Source organism: Asterias amurensis, chromosome 14, assembly GCF_032118995.1.
Source record: "Asterias amurensis chromosome 14, ASM3211899v1".
Lineage (NCBI taxonomy): Eukaryota > Metazoa > Echinodermata > Asteroidea > Forcipulatida > Asteriidae > Asterias > Asterias amurensis.
The window spans coordinates 4575864-4600799 of record NC_092661.1 but is presented as its reverse complement, the minus strand read 5'-3'; the positions used below and the strand labels follow the sequence as shown (position 1 = coordinate 4600799).

The 24936-nt window shown below is 37.9% G+C and overlaps 1 protein-coding gene across 2 annotated transcripts in view; it reads right to left on the bottom strand.

Annotated features, from left to right (window-relative positions):
• Positions 1-1576: 1576 nt before the first annotated feature.
• The window catches only part of LOC139946718 (RING finger protein 17-like), a 227792-nt gene continuing 204432 nt past the window's right edge, over positions 1577-24936 (bottom strand). Inside the window, exons 35-37 of one of the 2 annotated variants that reach the window (XM_071944371.1) lie at positions 19492-19631; positions 11011-11077; positions 1577-5226 (exon numbers count right to left, since the gene is read on the bottom strand). In XM_071944371.1, coding sequence (XP_071800472.1) covers positions 11047-11077; positions 19492-19631 — 171 coding nt within the window. In that variant the 3' untranslated portion in view covers positions 1577-5226; positions 11011-11046. The remainder of the gene's footprint in view (positions 5227-11010; positions 11078-19491; positions 19632-24936) is intronic. The other variant, XM_071944372.1, reaches the window with a different exon arrangement.

Below are 24936 nucleotides of genomic sequence, written 5' to 3'. Positions count from 1 at the left end.
TTGTTTTCTCCTCATAACTTGACACATCAAGGGGAATCACAAAGAAAAAGTAACTTTAGTGTCGATTCAGAAATGACGTTATTTTTAATATAAATTAATTATGACAGGCGCTTTAAAGAGTGTAACGTCATTGGACACGTTTAATAGTTACTTAAAATAATTATTTGTACATATGCTTACTTGGTAACATGCAATGGAGAGAGAGGTGTTGATAGTATAAAACATTGTGAGAAACGGCTACCACTGAAGTAGTGTTTTTGGAAGAGGTAATTTTGTTCACTAAATTATTTGAATATTAGAAATACCTTAGGCCTGAAGCTTTTCTCGGGTATAAGAAAGTACACAAATTTGTACAAAAAGGGTATTTTTTCTTTCGATATTTTTTTATCAGATTCGAAGTCCAATTAAGCCTAATATAAACGTTCCTGCATATGTTGAGACACACCAAGTGAGAATGATGTTCTTTGACAATTAACAGAGGTGCCCGGTGCCTTTAATCACATTTTATTCGTTAATCGTTAGTGATGCGAATATTTTCCACACGAGTGACGTACCGGCTGTTAATTAACTTGCCACTGTATGTTAGTAACGGGTAAGTTTTGTCAGCTAAGTGGGAAATGATTAATCATTATTAAAGAGCATTTAAAGACGGTTGGGTGAGGTACATTTAAAGGAAAGCTATACGTTTGGCATCACTCCTTATCTTAAACGCATGGGCCAATTTCATAGAGCTGCTTAAGCAAAACAAAATTGCTTAAGCACGAAATTAGCTCGCTTATTTTACACATGTTATTACTGGCAAACGTTTCATGTCATATACATTGCTTGTGACTGGTATTTAGCTGTTGTTTACTTAGCATAACAATTGAGTGGAGGCTTGGCCGGTAATCTGATTTTACCAAGGATTTTTTTGCTTAAGCAAAATTTTGTGCTTAAGCAGGTCTATGAAATTGGGTCATGGTTAGAAGTAAACAGAAGCTTTTAATAGCAGTTTGAGAACCTTTCACTCTAAACTTGTTTGAATTTGTAAAAATATAAAATGTTTCCCGCCACCACAATTTGAATCTGAGAAGCATTACTGACTGTAACGTCTAACTCTACTGCCATGTTGATATCCTACCGCATGTTTACTGGTATTTATTGGTTGCCATTTGTTGTATATAAATGCGACTTCTTTGCATGAGTGGGCACTGCCTGCATTCGCTACTGTTGCATTTCATATGCTAAAAACAAAAAGAATAATAATAATAAAAAGAGAAGAAAAAAATGTTTATGAAGGCTTTGCACTTGATGTGTCTCCTGTGACTTTTTAATACACAATTTTCATATAATTTGTAATATCCACTCAGATTTTAGTGTGTACTTTTGTTGTATGAGTTATTGTTTACTGTTGCTTGTTCCATCTGCTCTTTTCTTAAATTTTGATTTGTTTTTTGAAATTGTAAACGAAATGTATATAATGATGCTTTTGGCAACTAAATAAAATGTTTTAAACAAACCACGAATACTAATATAAATGCGCTATGAGTTTCCAAGTACATTTGATACACAAATCGACACAAACAGATACTATGAATTTCAACGTAACAATGATAAAGTAATCCTTTAATTCCATAAATGCGTAACAGTATAAGTACAATAACGTTTTGAAAAGCACCATTTAATGCATGTTTCTTCTGCATTTAAATAAACCTACTAACACTTTTAGGTTAACAGTAAATAAAATATAGAGAGAGTAAACACAGTGTAAAGTAACGGAGTATACAATTATACAGGCATGTGAGTAACTAATCACGACAGAAGAGAAACATAGAAAAAGGGCAAGAAAATAAGAGGAAAAAGATAATATTTCTATACTTTTGTACACAGAAAGTGAAGACAAAAAGGGCAAAAACCAAATCAGTTTGAAAGAGGAAATCTCACATGCCTGACTATAAGCAGCATCATATTTAAACATGGTTGTTGGACTATTTTGTAACAATTTCAACAAAACATCCTTCTTTGGCAATCCAATCTAGCAAACAAACACAAAACAAAAGACCAACCTCCACATTAACACTTTCTTTTTTGGAATAGTCAATTACAATAATTAGATTGAGAAAACGATCTCGTGACAAAGGCACTCACAACATTTGCTACAGCCAGAAATCACCAACAGATCCCCAGTTTTCAAGAAACATATAGGCCTACTTTAAACATGTAGGGCTTAAAGCCATTGGACCCTTTCGGTACAGAAAAAAAAAAGGGTTCACAGATTTACAAATAATTTACAGGGTTTACAGAAGGTAATGGTGAAAGACTTCTCTTGAAATATTATTCCATGAAATGCTTTACTTTTTGAGAAAACAGTAAAACAATATAAATTCTCGTTAGCGAGAATTACGGATTTATTTTAAACACATGTCATGACACGGCGAAACGCGCGAAAACAAGAGTGGTTTTTCCCGTTATTTTCTACCGACTCCGATGACTGATTGAGCCTAAATTTTCACAGGTTTGTTGTTTTATATATAAGTTGTGATACACGAAGTGGGGGCCTTGGACAATAGTGTTTACCGAAAGGGTCCAATGGCTTTAAAACTGTGCATGGTAGGAGTACAACTAAGTGATGTTTGCAGTAGCACTTGTTAATCTCATTTGGGTATAAAGTATTGGTTCAGAAAACCACAGGTTGATTTCAGGACCCACACTATTCAAAGGAGATTTATACATGACGCTACCGCAAACTTCATCTCTTCGTTTTACAACAGTCACCACATCTTCATTTTTGAAAAAGTATATTTTTTTTTTTTTTTTTTTTTTTTACAGCAGTGAACCATTCTGAGAAAATGTCATAAAGTAAAGCGAAAGACAGCGATCAAAAAAAGAAATGGCTAGTAGCAATTTATGTTCAGGTTATTCAAAAATACTACCAGAGGCAGAATTCAAACTTTATATTTGACAACTGTTAGGTGAGCAATGAACCCGTGTACGCCATGCCTAAAAAATATCCATACAAAAAGAGCAAAAGAGAGAACCGCGCAAGAAAAAGCAGGAAAGGATAATATTCCTATACCTTGTACACAGAAACTGAAGAAAAAAAAGAAAAAAAAAAGAGGGACAATCAAAACCCAAAAGAGCAAATCAGCTGAAAAGAGGAAGTCTTCGAGCCTGGTTAGCCGCCACCCCCCCCCCTCCCCAAACGCTGACCAGTAATAAACCATGGTATTCTATCTATTTCTGACCTTATCGCACTTTCGAAAATTAAGTTTATTTCTAGTGGGAGTTCTATCTATTGACTGATTCACTTTCCCCCCGAGTCGACAGCTACAAATGTTTCCCCATCGAGGCGAAACTATGCAGAGACCTTTCCAGTTATCTTCTTAAAGGGAGTGCACAACAATGGTAACGTTTAACACAAAATGCTCTTAGATTATAGGCTCACTGTAGAAAACTTACAGCGATGTCCATGGTGAACAATTTTCTTCAAATATTGGCGTTTGAGAAATGAGTAGAACAATTTAGTTTTGATCTACCAAGACCAAACCTCATGTATTAGAACGATGAAAACATAACCTTTAAATTAATTGTTTTTCCATTGAGTATCGCGTATCCCAAATGACTGATTGAGCGCAAATTTGCAAAAATCCCCCCCCCCCCCCAGTCGACAGCTACAAATTGAGGCAAAACTCATTTCCAGTTATCTTCTTAAAGGGAGTGCAAAACAATGTTCTCGGCACAGGCCTATAATGACCTATATATAGTGATATTTAATGTTGTCTGCTGACACTCAAACCAAACAGTGCAATGCTTTAGCGTCCCCGGGATACCTCAAAAAATGGTGAACAATCTCCTTAAAGATGGGCGCTTGAAATTGTTTTATTTTATTTCATAGAAATGAGCAAAACAATTAACTTCAAATTGATTTCGACCAAAACTCCGTGTTGGAGAACGGTGAAAACATCAATTTTAAATTAGTTGGTTTCCATTTGTATCACGTACCACAGATGACCGATTGAGCTCAAATTTGCACGTTTTTGTTTTATTTAATATGTATTTGGTAAAAAAACAAGATTGGAAGCTAGTCTTTGACAACAGTAACAATGTTGTCTGTGAACTTGTCATAGCACTGGCAACAAACATAGCAAAAGCAAAAAATACTCAACATTTACTTGACTTTATGCCGGCATCAATAACCCACACATATATTTACGCCAAGTAAAATATATTGCAATTTTGCAAAAACAGACGAGTCGATATTCCACAATAAAAACCAAACAAAAAATTTGCCCGACTCTAAACATTTAATTATGGTAGGCCTGTATGGTAGACTAACTTAACCTCCGATTACAAATAGGGCAATTGTGTACATTCCATAGTTTTTCTGGCAGGCAAGATACACGTACACTTTTATATTTCGTATAACAATTTCCTCATAAATCCACAAATAATTGCAAAAAATAGTTAATGGACTGACGTTTCGAAGGCTAAGAAGTAGGACTCTGCTAGGGTCGAAACGTCAGTCCATTACCTATTTTTTTGCATACATACCATTGGTCCATTCGGTTGGTAAGTTGTTTGCAACAGCTAATTCTATTTTCTCAAAACATAATTGCAGCTGTACAAGTTTTGAGACCAAAGGTGGATATAATTTAGACAGTACAACCTCACTATCAGATAGTATGTCAGACTTGTCTCACATTGGGCTATGTACAAATGGTGCCTGCAGGAACTCCAGGCTCTGTGGCTCTTTTGTAAACAAGTGATATAACAGGCCAAAATAAAAAATAAATAAAAAATGGCTCATCAGGGGTGGATTTCACAAAGAGTTAGGACTAGTCTTATCTCGAGTTAGGACCAGTTACTCGTCCTAACTTGGGACTAACCATGCAATTTGTATATCTCCAAGGACTAGTCCTAAGTTAGGACTAGTCCTAACTCTTTGTGAAATCGACCCCTAGTTGTCTTTCAGAAATGTGTCAGCCTCTTCTTTCCATTCTTTTAAAAAGGCAGGACGCTAATAATGTTTGTTTGGCATTACATGGTCGAAATGGTGCTTAATTACTTTTGTTAATTAAAAACAGAAATTCACAAACAAATTACATTGAGCGCCCATTGTGGTGAAGAACTTTTCTCTTTTGTTTCTTGAAAACTAGAGGACAGGAAGAATTGCACTTGTCCAGAAAACTGAAGATAGACTTCCCTCTTTGATGTATGTATACCAGGCGACAAAGAGTTGAGACTTAACTAGAGTGAAAACAAGTAAACAATCAAAAACGTTATATCACAGTTACTAAACCATGAATCGTTGTGGTTCAAAACAAATTTCCTATCTACGTTAATAAGATTCAAAGTATGCTCATGTATGCAAAACATTTTAATGTACAGGTACTATTTTGAAGGCAATCTCCCACCGAGAAAATCCGTTCACAAACATGGCTCACATAATTTTGTTTAACAATTTTTAGTTAAGATAGGCCTACTTCATAAAAATTTCCCCCAGTTCATAAGTATTTTTTTTTTGTATACAGTTACCAAGAAAATTCACTCACAAACATGGTTCACATAATTTGTTTAACAACTTCTAGTTAAAGGCAGTGGACACTATTGGTAATTACTCAAAATAATTATTGGCATAATACCTTTCTTGGTGACGAGTAATGGGGAGAGGTTGTTGGTATAAAATGTTGTGAGAAACGGCTCCCTCTGAAGTGCCACAGTTTTCGAGAAAGAAGTAATTTTCCATGAATTTGATTTTGAGACCTCAGATTTAGAACTTGAGGTCTCGAAATCAACCATTTAAACGCACTTCGAGTGACAAGGTTTTTTCTTCTTTCATTATTATCTCGCAACTTCGATGACCGACTGAGCTCAAATTTTCACAGGTTTGTTATTTTATGCATATGTTGAGATACACCAACTGTGAAGGCTAGTCTTTGACAATTACCAGTAGTGTCCACTGCCTTTGAGATAGGCCTACTTCATAATATTCCCCAGAACACAACTTTCTTTTTTAATTTTTTTTTTTAATTGAAACAAAAGATCCAACAAAAGAATATAAATTTGCGAAACCATCAAGTAAAATTAAGGTTAATACATGCGAAATAGGGCTAGCAGACTCAAGATAGTTGGCCTTCCAAAAACGGCATCTCTCTCTCTCTCTCCAGACAGGAAAACTGAATTTCAATCCGATTACCAATTTAATATTTAGAGTCTGGCACATCAGCACGGCCCTATTGTATCCTGGGTGCCATTTCAAGCTATTTCCTAACAGCGTGAATTAAAATTCATCAATCAAATAATATTACTAGTGTAGCCCACCTCCATTTTTTTTTAATAACTCGATTTTGTTGGCGCAGTAAAATGAAAAAGCAGTTTACAGAAATGGCCTTGAATATCTTTTAGGGATACCAAAGTCAGGTGATGCATTGTCTATGACGTCATGGGTAGAGCGAGTTGCGAAGAAACATGTAACGAGTAGGGTAAGGTGGCCTGTTTATTAACTAATTTATTTACTTTATTTGTGATGTTAACGTTTCCTCTTTTCTTCTTTAGGGGTGTGGACAGCACCAAAATGATACACATGTCAGCCTGCAATATGATATTAAGTGGTGAGTGCATCTACACAGTACACAGCCAACCCTCCTACTGGCTGACCATTCAATATATGCCAGCCTGCAATATGATATCATAGGTGAATGCATCTACACAGTACACAGCCAACCCTCCTACTGTCTGACCATTCAATGCCATCCACTGTGGTTTTGAATGATAAACTTTGCCAGCCTGCAATATGATATCATGTGGTGAATGCATCTACACAGTACACAGTCAACCCTCCTACTGTCTGACCATTTCAGATACATTATTGAGGTTTTGAGTGATAAACTTTTCCAGCCTGCAATATTATATCATGTGGAGAATGCATCTACACAGTACACAGTCAACCCTCCTACTGTCTGACCGTTTCAGATCATCCACTGAGGTTTTGAGTGATAGACAAACTTTGCCAGCCTGCAATATGATATCAAGTGGTGAATGCATCTACACAGTACACAGTCAACCTTCCTACAGTCTGACCATTCAATGCCATCCACTGTGGTTTTGAATGATAGATAAACTTTGCCAGCCTGCAATATGATATCATGTGGTGAATGCATCTACACAGTCAACCCTCCTACTGTCTGACCATTTCAGATTATCCGCTGAGGTTTTGAGTGATAGATAAACTTTGCCAGCCTGCAATATGATATCATGTGGTGAATGCATCTACACAGTACACAGTCAACCCTCCTACAGTCTGACCATTCAATGCCATCCACTGTGGTTTTGAGTGATAGGTAAACTTTGCCAGCCTGCAATATGATATCATGTGGTGAATGCATCTACACAGTACACGGTCAACCCTCCTACTGTCTGACCATTTCAGATCATCCACTGAGGTTTTGAGTGATAGATAAACTTTGCCAGCCTGCAATATGATTTTAAGTGGTGAATGCATCTACACGGTACACAGTCAACCCTCCTACTGTCTGACCATTCAATGCCACCCACTGTCCACTTGCATTATGTAGATGAACTTGGCCAGCTTGCAATATGATTTCAAGTGGTGAATGCATCCGCACAGTCAACCCTCCTACTGCCTGACCATTCAATATATTCCATAATGGTTTTGAATTATAGATAAACTATGCCAGCCTGCAAAATGATACAATTCAGTAAAGGCATCTTCATTGTTTATAGAACACAGTCGAACCCTTCTACTGTTTGATCATTCAATATCATAGACAAACTTTGCCAGTCTTCATTGTTTATAGAACACAGTCGAACCCTTCTACTGTTTGATCATTCAATATCATCCACTGTGTTTTTGAAAGATGAGCCACAGTGAATAATGTGGATGAATGCATCCAATTTACACTTTGCAGATATTTTACAGTTAGTTCTAAGCACAGTTTCTCCATCCCAGACTTTTCCAGCCGTTTTAATTAATTTTTTTTCTGATTTATCTAAGGGCAAAACAATCGTCAACATATCAGAATAGGGCAAATATCACGCCTGTAGTTTATTTACATGTACATATTGTTAAAGCTTTAATTGCACTCCATGTCAACAACTCCAGGTGACAAAACATTTTGGTTAAAAAGGGAGAAATGGCTGACAGAGGATTGGATATTTCAGCAGCCTTGGGCTTCACCATTCACAAACAGGCAAGGTCACATTTGAAAGCAAGCTGGGATGGTTTTTTGTTGATAACTGAATTGTATTTGCACACTGTATTCAGGCCTGCATTCTTCGCTTTTGAAAAGGCAAGGGCACCAAGGCATTTTCTCCTTGGTAAAGGGCACACAATGAGGAAATATTACATTTCTAATGGAGCATTTCAAGGGCACCGAGGCATTGACCAGGGGCATGAAGGCCATCCCCTTCGTTGCCTCCATGGAGTATCACTCAGCCCTGGATATTGTTGTTATAATCCCCTGGACTATCCTATCATATAAACCCCCTGCCTCTAAAATGGAATGACCTTGTAGATATGGCTTTGGTAGAGAACAGTGTTATAATGTGCAATAAAGTAGCAATTTATTTGGACTGTTGCAAGCACAGTCCATTAATACAACAAACAAAGAAATGATACAAATCACTAAATGCAGAATTTACAAATCCCCAGGATATCTTAATGAAGTCTTGTAGGCCAGCCATAAAAGTGTAAATATGAGACCGATATAAAATTAGGTCAAAGAAATCCGATACCACTACTACAGTGAAATCAAATTTCTTCTGGGAGTTTGAATTCAATATTTCTTTCATCAGCGTGAATGGATTCCTCCAAAGGAAGATTTCCAGCACTGGTTCAGTTTGTGTCAGTTTAGATGCGCACTTATTGTCGTATTTTGAGACGTTCAGCTCCGACGGTTGGGAGATAAAGATACGGTGCAATAAGAAAGAGGACAAGATGGAGTCACAATTAGAAGGACGGTAGAGAGTATGAAAGAGTTGAGAGAATTGAAGCGGATGTCTTAATGACCAAAGTGTAACCCGAGACAATACAATGAATTGTTGATTCAGTTTTGACGAGTTGAGGTTCAGGGGAGCACAAAAGATGCGATGTGTGTACACTGTTTTGTGGGGGAAACCATGGACAATACAATACGGTGAAATCTTATTTCTATGAACTCAGAGGGAGAAAACTTGCTTCAGAGTTGACGAAATGCCCCAGTTGAAATGATATCCACTTATTATGGTCATATTATACAACCTTGAAGCTTTCCTAGTCTAATTTCCATTCTTGTCTTTTGGAAGTCGATATTGCAGCCTGAGATTTCCAAAACACTGTCTTGATGAGAAAACTTGCTTTCAGAGTTGACGAAACGCCTCAGTTACAACCATGAGGAAGCTTTCCTAGTCTAATTTGCATTCTTGTTTTCTGAACGTAGATATAGACCTTATGCACATGACCAGATGACGTCATTTCAGGCTGGGCGCCCTCACGTAGAGGTCAAAAGGAGGTTGTTCATTGGCCAATCCTGTGCGCTGCGCGTACAAATCTGTGCGTTTTGATTGTTTCGTCACTGTTTTTCCTCTAAGAAGGCGGTTGCATAAGGTCTATTGCAGCATGAGATTTCCAAACACTGCTTTGATGTCGACTATACACAGCAAAAAGGTTGGGTGTTTAAATACAATTTTCCAAACTTACAACATAGGGTGTTAAAATAACACTAATTACAATAGTGTTAACAACCCGTACATGTTTGTGTTAATTAAACACCACATGTGTTAAGTATGACTCTCTCTAGGGTATCGAACACCAATTTGACGACTGTTTATACACTGCAAAAAGATTGGGTGTTAAAATTGACACCATGGGTGTTGTCACATAAAGATACCAAATGAATCAAAATTCACAACATAGGGTGTTAAAATAACACTCATTACGTTGTGTATATTTAACATATATTATGTTAATGGTGTGAAGAGTTATTCTCTCTTGTGTGTCAAAAAGAAAACTGTTGTAAGAGACATCATAAGGACACTAAAACAAGATAAATGGAGATGGGCTGGACACGCTGCCTGAAGAAATGACAATAGATGGACAACAAGAATAATGGATTGGCAATTAAGGACAGGGAAAAGGAAAAGAGGTAGACAGAGAAGAAGATGGAGAGATGACATCAGGGTCTTTGCAGGAACAACATGGACCAGAACTGCAAGAAATTGAACCAAATGGCGTTGACACGAGGAGGGCTACGGACATCTTACACTGGATGAACATAGCCTAAATCATTCGCTCTCTTCATTGGCTTCCAATTCACCAACGCATCCACTTCAAAATTCTTCTTCTTGTGTATAAAGCTGTTCATAACTTGGCTCCGGTATATCTCCAAGACTTCAGAGCCCTTCGTTCTTCTTCACTTTCATCAGCTTCCCGACGCCTTCGCTCTTCTTCAATTGCTCATTTCCAGCTTTTCACGGGACCCGCACCACGACACACTATATGGCGATCAGGCCTTTTCAGTCATAGCTCCAACACTTTGAAACAAGCTACCCAACCACATTCAAGCAGCTCCTTGATTGGACACTTTTAAATCTCAACTTCAAACCAATCTGTTTTGTCAATCTGGTTAGAGCGCTTAGAAAAATCTGTGTTTAGCGCTCTGTAAATGTTGTAATTATTATTATTATTATTAAATTATGATGATGAGTGGGTCTATACGTGACAGCACTTGTCAGCTTTAACACCTAACATAAAGCATCATACAAATACGACCACACTATGAAAAACATTTTGGATAATAGTATAAAGGCCAAGTTATAGTCGGTCGCGCGATGGTCGGGCGTCGGAAATCGTGACGCGCGATCATAAAAAGACACGGTTTTAGGCCTCAGTCTTAGGATTGCGCGCAAGATTTCCATCGCACGACCATCGCGCGACCGACTATAAACCGGCCTTAATACATGTATTTGACACATTTGTGGATACCTGGGGAGGGGGAGGGGGAAGAATGTGGTAAGAAAATATCAGCTGCTTACGTAAGAAATGTTGTCAATTCTTGGGGAAGAGTCCGTTTATACCTCTGAACCATCAACGCTTTGCTCACTGCATTTAAGGAAATAGAAAAATACAAAATAAAGAGTTATTGTGCCTCAAGAAATAGATAAAACTGTGAAAACTTGAGCTCAATTGATCGTCTAAGTTGCGAGATAATAATGAACGAAAAAACACACTTGTCACACGAAGTTGTGTGCTTTCAGATGGTTGATTTCGGGACCTCAAAATGTAAGTCTGAGGTCTCGAAATCAAATTTTACAAAATCACAATATTTTATACTATCAACCTCTCCCAATTACTCGTTACCAAGAAAGGTTTTATTCTTACCATTATTTTGAGTAATTACTAATAGTGTCCACTGCCTTTAAACACAACCAGCATCAGAACATCTGTCACCGCTGACTTTCATTTCCTTTAATGTAAACTGAACTTAAGACCCACTTCCAAAGTAATTTTTTAATATTTACACAGAGAAATGTTCAAATAGAACTAACCTACATTTGGCTCCCATTCTGAAGGTACAATAATCACAATAATTTTTTCTCCCGCTTATAAAATGAATTTATGACAAGTTATTGAGAGTTTATTAATAATGATCCTCTTTAAACTAAAGCACATAGTAGTCCCAGCTGATTTTGTGACCCTCTGCCCAGGTAGTAGTAAAACAGCAGTACAGTTCTTTTCTTTCATTATTCTCTCGCAACTTTGACGACCAATTTAGCTCAAAACTTTCACAGGTTTGTTATTTTATGCATATGTTGAGATACACCAACTGAGCAATTACCAAAGGTGTCCAGAGCCTTTAAACGCAAAGTACATGAATAAGTTGGTTTTTGGAACCAATGGATTATTTTACTCCTATATACACTGTAAATGTAAACCAGTGAAAATATCGTTTCAAACGGTGGTCACATTTTTGAGTTATCGCTAAAAATCAAGAGCGAATACGTCCTTGCAGGTAGAATATCAACTTTAAAGCCACTGTGCCTCGAATCACAACGGACTGTGATTTAAATACGTAGTGGGTTTTGCTCCAGTTCACCATCAACAGGAACAGTTCATCCATCCATCACCATGTTGGTAATTTGTTCCTTAAGTGTAGATGTATTCAATATGACAAATGAACCATCCAGAACGCATTAACAACTCCCCGAGACATCTGCAAATGTAATCCAGACCAATTAGGTGCTGGTTCGGTCTCAACAAACAAGTTTGCGACACTAGAAACATGTAGAGCGCCACGGACAATTTAGTTATGTTTTCAGTTCGCCATGTCCTAACAGCTAAAAACATGTAGAGCCGAGTTTGTTCAAAAAACTTGTAGAGCTGACAATGTTTGTTTAATTCTTGGAGTTTCCTGTGTCTTGTCCCCATCCTTCATAAGGGGGTCAGTATATACATTTTCATCAAAGTACACTGACTGATAGAACTAGAAACATGTAGCGTGATTTTCTTTTTGAAATTCTGAGTTTCCCTTTTCTTATTCCCAAACCTACATAAGAGGGTCAGTGTATACTTTCGCATCAAACGTTTCCTTTTGTAGTTGATGCCACTGCTTAATTGGTTACGAGTAATGGAGAGAGGTTGATGGTATAAAACATTGTGAGAAACGGCTCCCTCTGAAGTGACATAGTTTTTCGAGAAAGAAGTAATTTTCCACGAATTTGATTTTGAGACCTCAAGTTTAGAACTTGAGGTCTCGAAATCAAGCATCTGAACGCACACAACTTCGTGTGGCAAGGGTGTTTTTCCTGTCATTATTATTTCGCAACTTCGACGACCGATTGAGCTTAAATTTTCACAGGTTTGTTATTCTATGCATATGTTGAGATACACCAAGTGTGAAGACTAGTCTTTGACAATTACCAATAGTGTCCACTGTCTTTAAAGGCAAAATATACCTTCGGTTTTTGGAACCTTTAAAGTTTTTTTTAGTCCTATATGAATGTAGATGTACATACAACAAAACTGTGAACATTTTATTTCAAAAGTTGGCAAACAAGTCCGAAGCGGTTATGTCCGCGGGAAGAATAATCCAATACAAAAATAATCATTCACAGATTCAAGATTTTTGCCCCCGAAAGTGATACCTTTTTACATAACCACATTACATCTCATGAAATAATTCCCAAAATTCTTTATACTATCAAAAGATACCTTTTACCATACTTGTTTATTGTAATTGATTTTTAGAGTCAATTCCAAATGTTTACCTTCTGTTTTAAAAACTGCATTGAATGAACTATATTTCTAGGCTCCCCACTATATTTCTGAACTGCTTTAAGTTTACACTCCATCAAGGAATCTTCGATCAAGTTCTATGCTTCTCTTAATTGAACCCAAGTCTCGACACTCATGGGGTGACAGGTCTTTTTCTTCAGCCGCGCCCCGCATCTGGAACTCTCTACCACTTAATCTTCGATCTTGTCTTCTTCTCAAAACTTATCTTATGTCACAGGTTTTCAACGACTAATTTTATTGTGTCTGTTTATTCTTTGTGTTGTGTTTTGTTTTTGTTTTTGTTTTTGGGTTTACTGCGCCTTGAACACCCAGCAGGGTGGATACATTGTATGTGCGCTTTACAAGTCTTACTATTGTTATTATTATTATTATTATTATTATTATTATTATTATTATTATTATTATTATTATTATTATTATTATTATTATTATTATTATTATTATTATTATTATTATTATTATTATTATTATTAACTAACTGCTTTAGTCATGGTCTTGTTCCCATACTATGTACAGTAGTCAGTCGTACACATTCTCATAAAAATAAATAATTTTTTTTTTTTTGATTTTAAATAGTGTTGACTTTTCTTTTGTTGATAAGTAAACACTGCTGGTTGTTTTGGACATCCCTTTTGAAAGCAAAACAAACAATCAATCGTGTTGACAGATGTAGTGACCAAAATCAACATTTCTGCATACCATTTGTTCCATTTCTCAATTGCCTATATACATAAAAATACCTCCAATGATTAGTTGCTTTGTTTCCAACAGATTCCAGACTAGTTTTGGTATTTGTGTGTCATGAAATGGTCAAAAACTGTGGCCATCTGTTTTTCTGGATTTCCAAAGTTCCATTCTCGCGGCTGGCAACAAACTTTGGCTGTGACATTGTGATCAAAAGGTTTATCAATTGCCCTATGTGGTCAAGAAAGAGTTAGGGGGTGGGAGCCCCAACGATTATTCACAGAAGGTTCTCTTAGCATAATATTAATATAATATTTTGAGTTTATACAGCGCTTTTTCACTCCCGAATGGGTGACTCAAAGTGCTTCAAATTATTACCCCTGGTCACTGGGCCTTAATTCACTCCTTAAACCATCTCAGCTCCCTGGGGAGTATACAGCCTCGTGCAACAAATGCGCTACTCGGCTAAATCAATCACAAGAACCATCTCTGCCCTGACAGGTCCCCATTTACCCCTGATGGGTGGACAGAAGCAATAATAGTTAAGTGTCTTGCTCAGGGACACAAGTGTCACGACCGGGATTCAAACCCACACACTGCTGAACGAATCAGCAGAGCTTGAATTCGGTGCTCTTAATCGCTCGGCCACAACACCCCACGTGTAGCATGCTGCAAGTCTCAGTCAGCAAGTGAAGCACAATGTAAAATTCTGGACTTTCCAACTGGAAACACAAAGTTTACGTCCTGTTATTTGTGTCTGTCGTGTATCTTTGACCCCATTCCCACTGGATCCACAATTGCGAGATCGGGATCCCGCAACAAGATTAGTTGCAGGCGTGAAATCGCGCATCGATCCCCCTTTTTGGGGAACAGAAGTGGGTTCAAAAGAACACTGTTTTCTAGCAAATTGCGCGGTCTGATCGCCCCTTTGCGTTCCCACTAGACTTTTGATCGCCAATAAATCCAAAAGGACGATCAGATCCCGCTTTAATCCTACTCCCGAGGAGGATCAAAATTGCACGGTCAGATCCTGATCGCCCTCGCGTTCCCACTGGAGCTTATTTCTCTTTGATCGCCCTTTGGTCGCCCTTTCGGGGTCTTGATCGCCCTTTTCTCGAATTGGGAGATCAATGCGGCCCAGTGGGAACGGGGTCTTGGTAAATATAGCTTTTTTAAATTTCAAAGTAGCCTACATCAAGGGATCTGCGATCCAGAATCACATTGCGCAGTGATGTCATGCCATAGGTCTAATTTGCTTCTTTGTATCTTTATTTTTTGATTTGTATATTTTTATGCCAGTGTAAAGCCTAGTGAAACTAAAACTAAACTAAACATGTTCTATAAAGATTACATGTAAGATTGGCAATATCAAGAAAAAGAAACAGTTCTCACTTGAAAGCTCATTAAAGACAGTGGACACTATTGGCAATTGTCAAAGACCAGTCTTCTCACATGGTGTATCTCAACATATGCACAAAATAACAGACCTTTGACAATTTGAGCTCAATTGGTCGTCAAAGTTGCGAGATAATGATGAAAGAAAAAACACCCTTGTCACACGAAGTTGTGTGCTTTCACATGCTTGATTTCGAGACCTCAAATTCTAAATCTGAGGTCTCGAAATCAAATTCGCGGCAAAATTACTTCGTTCTCGAAAACTGCGTCACTTCAGAGGGAGCCGTTTCTCACAATGTTTTATACTATCAACATCTCCCCATCACTCATCAACAAGTAAGGTTTTATGCTAATAATTATTTTGAGTTATTACCAATAGTGTCCAATGCCTTTAATGAAAAAATGTATCCTACTTGTAAACTACATAGTGTACCAAATATCTTCAGGCATGCAACTGTAAATCTTTGTTTTACCCAAAAAGAGGAAATACAAAAATTTCAATGTCGTGTATAACAACTTTTACCCATATATGCGATGTGTGTAAGTATTTATACTCAGTAATTACCCATACCAGGGAAACAGCCTATTTAACAAAAACATCAACTATTCATGTCTAAGGGATGAACGAAAAAACAAAAAAGAACATGTTTAATTCACCTTTATCGATCAAAAACGAAGGTTTAATTAACGAACATGTGAAAATGAAGATCCTAAAAAGCATAACCCCCCCCCAAAAAAAAAGAAATAAATAAAAGGAAAATGGGTTGTGCGACAAGCGACTCAATTTTGTAGAACCCGTCACATTTAAACCGGATCTTACACAGATCAGTATCATCTCTTTAAAGATGCTAATAATGGATTAAATGGAGACGGGCACTCTTAGTCGACGACTCTCAAAGGGGGTAAGCCTTCTTACCCATCTGAAGAATCAACCGGTACTTCCCATCAAGAAAACCATAGCCATGGTATATAGAGCCACTCTGACTCCTAACGGTGGTGCCCGAGAAATGTCAAGTTACTGATCGTTCAATCAACGTAATGAAAATATGAACCCCTAGGGGCCAACAGTGGCTGCCTCCGGTATGGCATCAAAGAGGAGATGGGGGGGGGGATTGAAAAAGAAGCTCCAGCGCTATTAGTAACTATTAAATCTAGGTTGCTTCATTAGAAGCGACACTTTATAAAATATCGGCCCTCGGGATATTAAGGAAGGAAAGGGCGGAATCAATATCTGCCCTCTAGTGGTGAGACAGTGACCACTCTGCGTAACGACGACCGGTCTATCGCGCGAGGGCAACATGCTATATGCGTCTCTTTTCTCTTGGCGCTGAAACCAAAACCGTCACTCGTGTTTTGTACTTCACCTGAAGAAGCCAATTAGCGCGGTACTTCATGTCGACTTTGGGGAGCTGAGCACAAAATTAGCCAACTCGGGTGGGATTCAAACCCGTAGCATTCCAATAGGCCCAGTTTATTAGAAACAAATTTCTGCTAAGCAAAAATCTACAGGATACCAGTCACAGAGGACACATGTGAAATGGAATTTTGGCTGGTAACCTTATTCTGGTAAGCATAATGTTGCTGTGCTTAGCTACTTTGGTATCCCCCTCCCCCCCCAAAAAAAAAAAAAAAAAAATAATAGTTATAATAAAAAAATAAATAAAATAAAAAAAAGAATAGAAGAACAAAAACACAAGATTTTGTATTTCTATCTGAAAGCTCACTTATGGTAACGTAAGAAAGCATCCTTTGGTCAGAAATGCCCTTGTTGATAACATAAGTCAATAAAAACAATACAATCTAAGATACAATGCATGCATGAATTATTTCTCAGACTTCGGAAGGCTGGTGTCCATCTATGAATGCTGTGGTCAGAGATGTGGTTGGTACCCACTGTAACCCCGCTAAGCGTGGATTGATTCGACCTACAAGTGAAAATACCGTGACAGTGTCCTTAGCTGATATTTTCACAGGTGACTTCTATTGTATCTTTCTTGATTTCAACGATTAATTTATAGAACTAAGCATTAACACAGAGAAAATCAGGTAATGAAGCAGAAACATTTAAAACAACAAAATAGACAGAACACTAACTCTGCACAGCACAATGAGCAAATGAGAGAAATTATTATACAGATATCTCAATTAGAGACGGGTTTTAATGAACAACAAACTGAAAGAAAACTGTAGTAAGAAACATTACAAGGACAATAAAAACAAACTAAATGGAGATAGGCTGGCACACTGTCCGAAGAAATGGAAATAGAATACAGCAAGATGGATTGGCAACCAAGGACGTAGAACAAGAAAAGAGGTAGAAAGAGAAGAAGATGGTGAGATGACATCAGAGTTGATGCAGGAACAACATGGACCAGAACTGCAAGAAATATACGTTAAGGCATTTACATCCGAAGGCCTACATCTTACACACTGGATGAACACAGCCTAAATGATGATGATAATGATGATGAATTAGATTCCGAGAACTAAATTGAGCTGAAAAGAAGCTTGTTACTGAACTATTCATTTAAGTATTGCCCCTACTCATCAATTAAAGAGCTTAAAATAAGAGAGACGATAGTCTCTAGGACAATGACAGAATGAAATTAAAAACCGCTGAAAGTCACCGACGCCCTCATTTCAGAAAGGGTTGATGTTTGATCTTATAAGTTCACAGTCTTTTGATGAGACAGGGAGGCCTACCCGGCTCAGTTATATACGGTCTGCCTAAGGGTACATTTTGCAGCAGAGGTTGCGCTAAGCTGCGCTAGATAGACAATGTGGACAAAGTGGAGTGATAGAACCGAGGAGAGCTGAGAAGAGCAGTGGTTGACAGAGAACAGGTGATGCCGGCGACTCCAGGAGTGCGCCCCCCATTACAATTTTAGGATGAGGCGACCACGGACGCAAGTCTTTGACGAACGATGATGAGTCTTTTGCATACACAGTTGTGGGTAGTTGCTGTTGTTCTACTTTTCTTGCCTATGAATGAGATCTCTCTCATGGGGACCCAGTTGAAGAAAGACAAAAGTTGCAGGGGACCTTTGTTCCATTGTGTAAGAGTCTTCCCAGCTGTGTGAATGCTAGCCTGAACATCTGACGTCACACATCGAGGCTCGTGATTAACGCCAGAGAGTGGCCTTTAGCCTAGGTAATTTTTTCCCCGTCCATCTTCACCTTTCACCTACATTCATTTGCAGACGACCGACAGGGCAGCTGCCAAACGTCACCTCGGACCAATCAGAGCACAGATACAGAATGCCCATGTCACTGGACGTTTATCCAATGAAATGGTTTTATTCAATCGTATTACTGGTTCTGAAAAGCAAGCACCTGTCTTTAATCATTGTGCTTAAATACGGGGGACCAGTCTGTGTGAATGCTAGACTTTAAAACAAGTCTTAATGTCCGTTGTCGGGATACAAGTAGCAAAATGCCTCTCTTACAACTATAACTTGCGAGACGACTGCTCTGCGCAAGACACTACTGCTCTGCTAAAGACTACTGCTCTCATGGCTAAAGACAGCTCTCAGTATTTGGAAAATAATATCACCCTCGTATAAAGTGGACTTGTCCAGGAAGTTTCATTGGCCGACGCCAACCGTAATAATCTACTACATGAACATTTATGTACAGATTTGCAAATATGAATACTTACAACTGTCGTATTTCACAAGGGATAAAGAATCTTATTTTTGGTTTTACTTTTTGCCAGTAAAGAAACCCTACAACCTCAGTCTTAACCCCCTCACCTAAATCGCCACAGTTTTTCTGATTTAAGGGGGATTTATTCAAGGAAACTTCACAGTATGCATCTGCAACCAATGATTTCATTGCCTAGCCATGCGGTGGATATTTGCTTCATCTTGCATGCCGTTAACGGTCTGCCACCTTCACCTGTTTCATTTTAGCGATGGTCTGGAACAATTACGCTGGACGTGGCAACTATGAAATGTATAAATCTTTTTAGGACAAGGGGGTAATCCTGCAGGGAATTGGAGAAGGCTTTGTGAACTTAGTATCATCCGATGTTTCTTCCTCCAAAAGACTGTGGAAGTCTCACGCATACCGGAACGAGAAAACATGTCAAGCGAAGAATTTTTTACTGAAATCAAATGTTTTCTCTGTCAATTTATATTTACCTTGAGTCAGCCAGTTGAGCCAGCCCAGCCTCTATCAATGCCAGATGAACCAGCCTAGTAGTCTGTGGTGTTCCGATATCAACCTGGTCTTGTTCATCTGTCACATTGTATAACAGAATACCTGGAACTGTAGAATCATCCTGTAAAATCATCCACAAAGAAGATAAAATAATTAGTTTGTGAAAAAAGTAATTGTTTTCGTCATTTAATTTGACTAATTTGTATAATTTTAAATAATTTAAATAATCATTATTGCTATTGGCATAATCCCCAACGTATTAGTTTACTAGTGCAGTCCTTGCAATAGAATAAAACAAGTAATGTCGTCTAGTTACTGAATCACAATTTCTTGATTTGTGCAATTCATTACCATAGACGTTACATCATGAAGCAAGGACCCAATGTTTGCAAGAGAGTGGCTAATGTCAGCTGGGTGTTATATCCCTTTGCTGGCAGTTGGCAGATTTTTCCCTTGGCAGAAAGATCATCTTACCAAACAAACCAACCTAGTAAACAATTCAGTTTACTAGTGCAAACCTGAGTCCAACAAAATCAAACAAAACAGACAGTTTGCTTGTGATGAGATGGGGGCGGTTAGGTGGTACAAAAACAGCAGTCAATGTCTCAACACCCTCTCTGTGTAAACACCTCAGTGCTTGGAATAATAGATGTCTACATAAACAAGAGTTAAACAAACCAGACATTTTCAATTTCCATGATTACTGAGCCATTCCGCACTGAAGTTCAAACACTACTCGTAATCAGAATGCTTAATCAAAGCCAAGGTCTTGATGTGATCTGTTGTTTTCTGCCCCCCCCCCAGATGATTGATTACCAATTAACCCAACCAAGTCTTTTCAATTTCCAAGATTTAAAATGCAGTGGACACTATTGGTAATAACTCAAAATAATTATTAGCATAAAACCTTACTTGGTAATGAGCAATGGGGAGCTGTTGATAGTATAAAACATTGTGAGGAACAGCTCCCTCTGAAATAACATAGTTTTCGAGAAAGAAGTAATTTTCCACGAATTTGATTTTGAGACCTCAAATTTAGAATTTGAGGTCTCTATATCAAGCATGTGAAAGCACACAACTTCGTGTGACAAGGGTGTTTTTTCTTTCATTATTATCTCGCAACTTCGACGACCAATTGAGCTCAAAATTCACAGGTTTTTGATGTTATGCATATGTTAAGATACACCAAGTGAGAAGACTGGTCTTTGAGTAATTACCAGTGTCCAGCGTCTTTCAGCTATCCTTTAGCAACACTGAATTTCAGAACGATATTCTGATTGGAATCCCTGAAACAAAATCAAGATCTTGATGTGATCTGCTTTTTAGCCCCTCCCTCGCCCCTAGATGATTGAAAATTAACCAAGCAAAATTATTTTAAGTTTCCACGATAACAGAAAAATATGCTGAATCACACACAACGGTTATACCCCATTTTGTGCTAACTGTGACTGTAGCAGAAAAATGCTTTAAGGCAGTGGACACTATTGGTAATTGCTCAAAATAATTATTAGCATAAAACCTTACTTGGTGATGAGCAATGGGGAGAGGTTGATGGTATACAACATTGTGAGAAACGGCTCCCTCTGAAGTGCCATAGTTTTAAAGAAAGAAGTAATTTTCCATGAATTTGATTTTGAGACCTCAGATTTAGAACTTGAGGTCTCGAAATCAACCATTTAAACGCACAAAACTTCGTGTGACAAGGGTGTTTTTTCTTTTATTGTTATCTCGCAAGTTCGAAGACCGATTGAGCTCAAATTTTCACAGGTTTGTTATTTTATGCATTTGTTGAGATACACCAACTATGAAGAGTAGTCTTTGACAACTACCAATAGTGTCCACTGCCTTTAAGCATTTTAAAAGAATATTTCACAGGTTAGCAAGAAAATTAGGTGGTCATCTTGTGCGTTCACCATGAATTTACATTGTTATTTCATTAATTTTCGTGCAGTAAGCACCGGAAGGTTGGCATGCGTTTTCGTGTGCTTATGGTTAGCAGCGCTATGAAATGGAAATCGTACGGTTTAGCAGCGCTATGAAATGGAATCATACGACTAGCAGCGCTATGAAATGGAAATCGTACAGTAAAACAAAATCAGCCGCTCTATGAAATTGAACCCTGAAATGTTATCTCTGATTTCAGCACAATCCCCTGAGACCATCTGTCACAATTGAACCGAGCAAAACAAGCTGTCGAACACTGAATCTACAGCATAAACACTAATATAGTTGCTGACAATAATGACGCTGGATATGTGGCGGAGCTTATTCACAAATGATAAAACATAGTCTCTGAAAAGTGCATGAATACATTAAGGAATTACAAATTACACCCGACAGTAAATTAGTCCCCTTCGAAAACGACTGGTCTATGCTGCAATTGAGGAAGACGGGCGCAAAGTAAAGGGTAAATATTAACCCATCAAAACGACTAGCTGAGTTAAATCAATTCTGATCTCAAGCACCAATTAACGTCTTACTGATGTAGAACCCGCATCGTCATTAGCTTCTCCAGGGAGGATTTGTTTAAAGGGAACGTCTTATACCTCTGGCTTTTGGAACCGTTTGATTGTTTTAAAGGCAGTGGACACTATTGCTAACTGATCAAACAAATTATTAGCATAAAACCTCACTTGGTAATGAGTGATGGGGAGAGGTTGATAGTATACAAATATTGACTGCTTCGAGTGCTATGGTTAAAACTATGACTCCCGAGGTGATCCCCGGAGCGTTCTATTTTCCCGAGGCGAAGCCGAGGGAAAATAGAACGCTCCGGGGATCACCGAGGGAGTCATAGTTTTTAACCATTGCACGAGTAAAAGCAGTCAATATTTGTTTTATAACACCCCAAACATTTCTAAATACTGTACTATTATTATTAAGTTACAGACCTGAATGCTACAATCCACGGACGACGCGAATACAGATTGCAAACACTTTTGCTGAATGTGTTGAATGTCGTGTCGTGCAATCCGAAATGGTTACAGACTATTAATTTATCATCCTCGTACACGCAACGGACGTCTGGGTACTGCACGCCGTGTGCTAGTCTGTCGGACTAGCGCACGGCGCCATGTGCTAGTCTTCGGACTAGCGCATGGCAAACCGACGGCCGTCGTGTAGCAAAACTAAGACATGTCATGTGACGCGCTCTAAACCAATGAGCAGGCAGAATCTTTGCAAGGGGTGTTATAATATAAAACATTGTGAGAAACGGCTCCCTCTGAAGTAACATAGTTTTCTAGAAAGAAGTAATTTTCTACAAATTTGATTTCCAGACCTCAGATTTAGAACTTGAGGTCTTGAAATCAAGCATCTGAAAGCACACAACTTCGTCTAACAAGGGTTTTTTTCTTTCATTATTATCTCGCAACTTTGGCGACCAATTGAGCTCAAATTTTCACAGGTTTGTTATTTTATGCATATGTTGAGATACACCATTTGTGAGAAGACTGGTCTTTGACAATTACCAATAGTGTCCAGTGTCTTAATACCATATTATCAGTTTTGGTTTTACCACACCAATGTGTGTTAGCAGTGAGTATACTCTTACCTGAGTTCTGTGAAAACAAATAACCAGCTCAAAGTACCATCTTTATAATTGATGATAAAAACTACCCGTGACAATTGAATATCGAGGTTCAAGGTTCGTTTATTTTCCAGAGTATCAAAAAGCGCAAGACATTATCACTCATCACACAAAATAATGGTCGACCGTCTTAGTTTGCAGAGTAAAAGGAAAACCATACAATTTCAAGGCATATTTGTTTGGATCATTGTGTTCTACTTTTAAAACATCTTTCTAACCATATGCATTTAAAAATAAGTGGTTACAACACCTTTGTTTATAGACCAACCTTGCCCTGTCCAAGGCAACATGTCCCTTGAAGAACGCAGAATGAAATTACAAGTCTCTAACAATGTAAAATGCTATTGGATTTGAAAACCTTTCAAAGCAAATTTTATCAACATCCAAAAGGCATTAGACTTTGCCCTTTTGACTGATGCAAACATTCCTGCTTGAAATGTGAAGACTCTTTTGTTAATGTCCAACAGCGTCATGTTTAAAATTTTGCTCTGTGAGTGTATGAGATAAAATGACACTTAACACCATTTTAAAGTGAGGGTAAAAAATTGAAATGTCTCCCACCTTCATAAATTGTCTTTCTATGGGAAAATAATTAAATCAAGTCCGAACTTGACCTAAAAGACCTTCTTTCAAAACTAAAACCCTAGCTTTTAGAGATGAACAAAGAATGTGTAAAAATATGCGTAAATGGAAAGATGTCCATCTCCACACGGCCTGGAACTTCGATAAGTGACGTTGCATCTTAGAACATACAAATATTATTGCCAAACAAGGACATCCAGAAGAGGTTCGGATGCAGGCTTGAATCTTCTTGAAGGCAACAAAGGCGATTTCCTCCATGCCCCCTTCTCATTGCCTTGGTGCCCTTGAAATGCTCCAGTAAATAATTACAATCACAGGCTGCTCTTCACCAATGAGAACATGCCTTCAAAAATGAAAGGGAAAAGGCACGAAGGCATGTTCTCATTGGTGAAGAGCACCCTATGAGGAAATTGTAATTTTTACTGGAGCCTGCATATTTCAAATGACTTCGTTTTCCTATTAATTGGTTTCCAGTTCACATCTTTTAAGGAATAAGTTTGGGTTTAACAAAGAAAGTTGACAAGATCAGGACTTGAACCTGCAACCTCCAGATTGTAACTTGCCAGCGCTCTACACAATGAACTATCTATCCCAACACGTAAGTTGGCCGTCTCCCAAGTCCAAATTGTAAAAACAAAATAACCAAGTCACTTTCCCTAGAGGTCTATCATTTTTGTTAAGAAAGTCTAAAGGTAAAAAAGATCTGTGAAAAAATATTGTGACATCAGGTATAATCATGACAAATTGAAGTCTAGGCTGGCTGCAAACAAAGTGAAAAAAAAACAGAGAGAGAACAGAACTTAACTATATAGCTCTCAGAAGGCGATCTCCAAGACCCGAATAAAAAACAAAAATTACCAAGTCACTTTCCCTTGTTGTTTATCACTTGAACTTTTAAAGGCAGTGGACACTACTGGTGATTACTCAAAATAATTAACAGCCTAGTATAAAACCTTTCTTTGTAACGAGTTGATAGTATAAAACATTATAAAAAACGACTCCCTCTGAAGTAATGTGGTTTTCGAGAAAGAAGTAATTTTTCCATGAATTTGATTTTGACACCTCAGATTTAGAATTTGAGGTCTCAAGATCAAGCATCGGAAAGCACACAACTTCGTGTGACAAGGGTGTTTTTTCTTTCATTATTATCTTGCAACTTTAACAACTGGTTGAGCTCAAATTTCCACAGGTTTGTTATTTTATGCATATGTTGAGAAACACCAACTGTGAAGACTAGTCTTTGACAATTACCAAT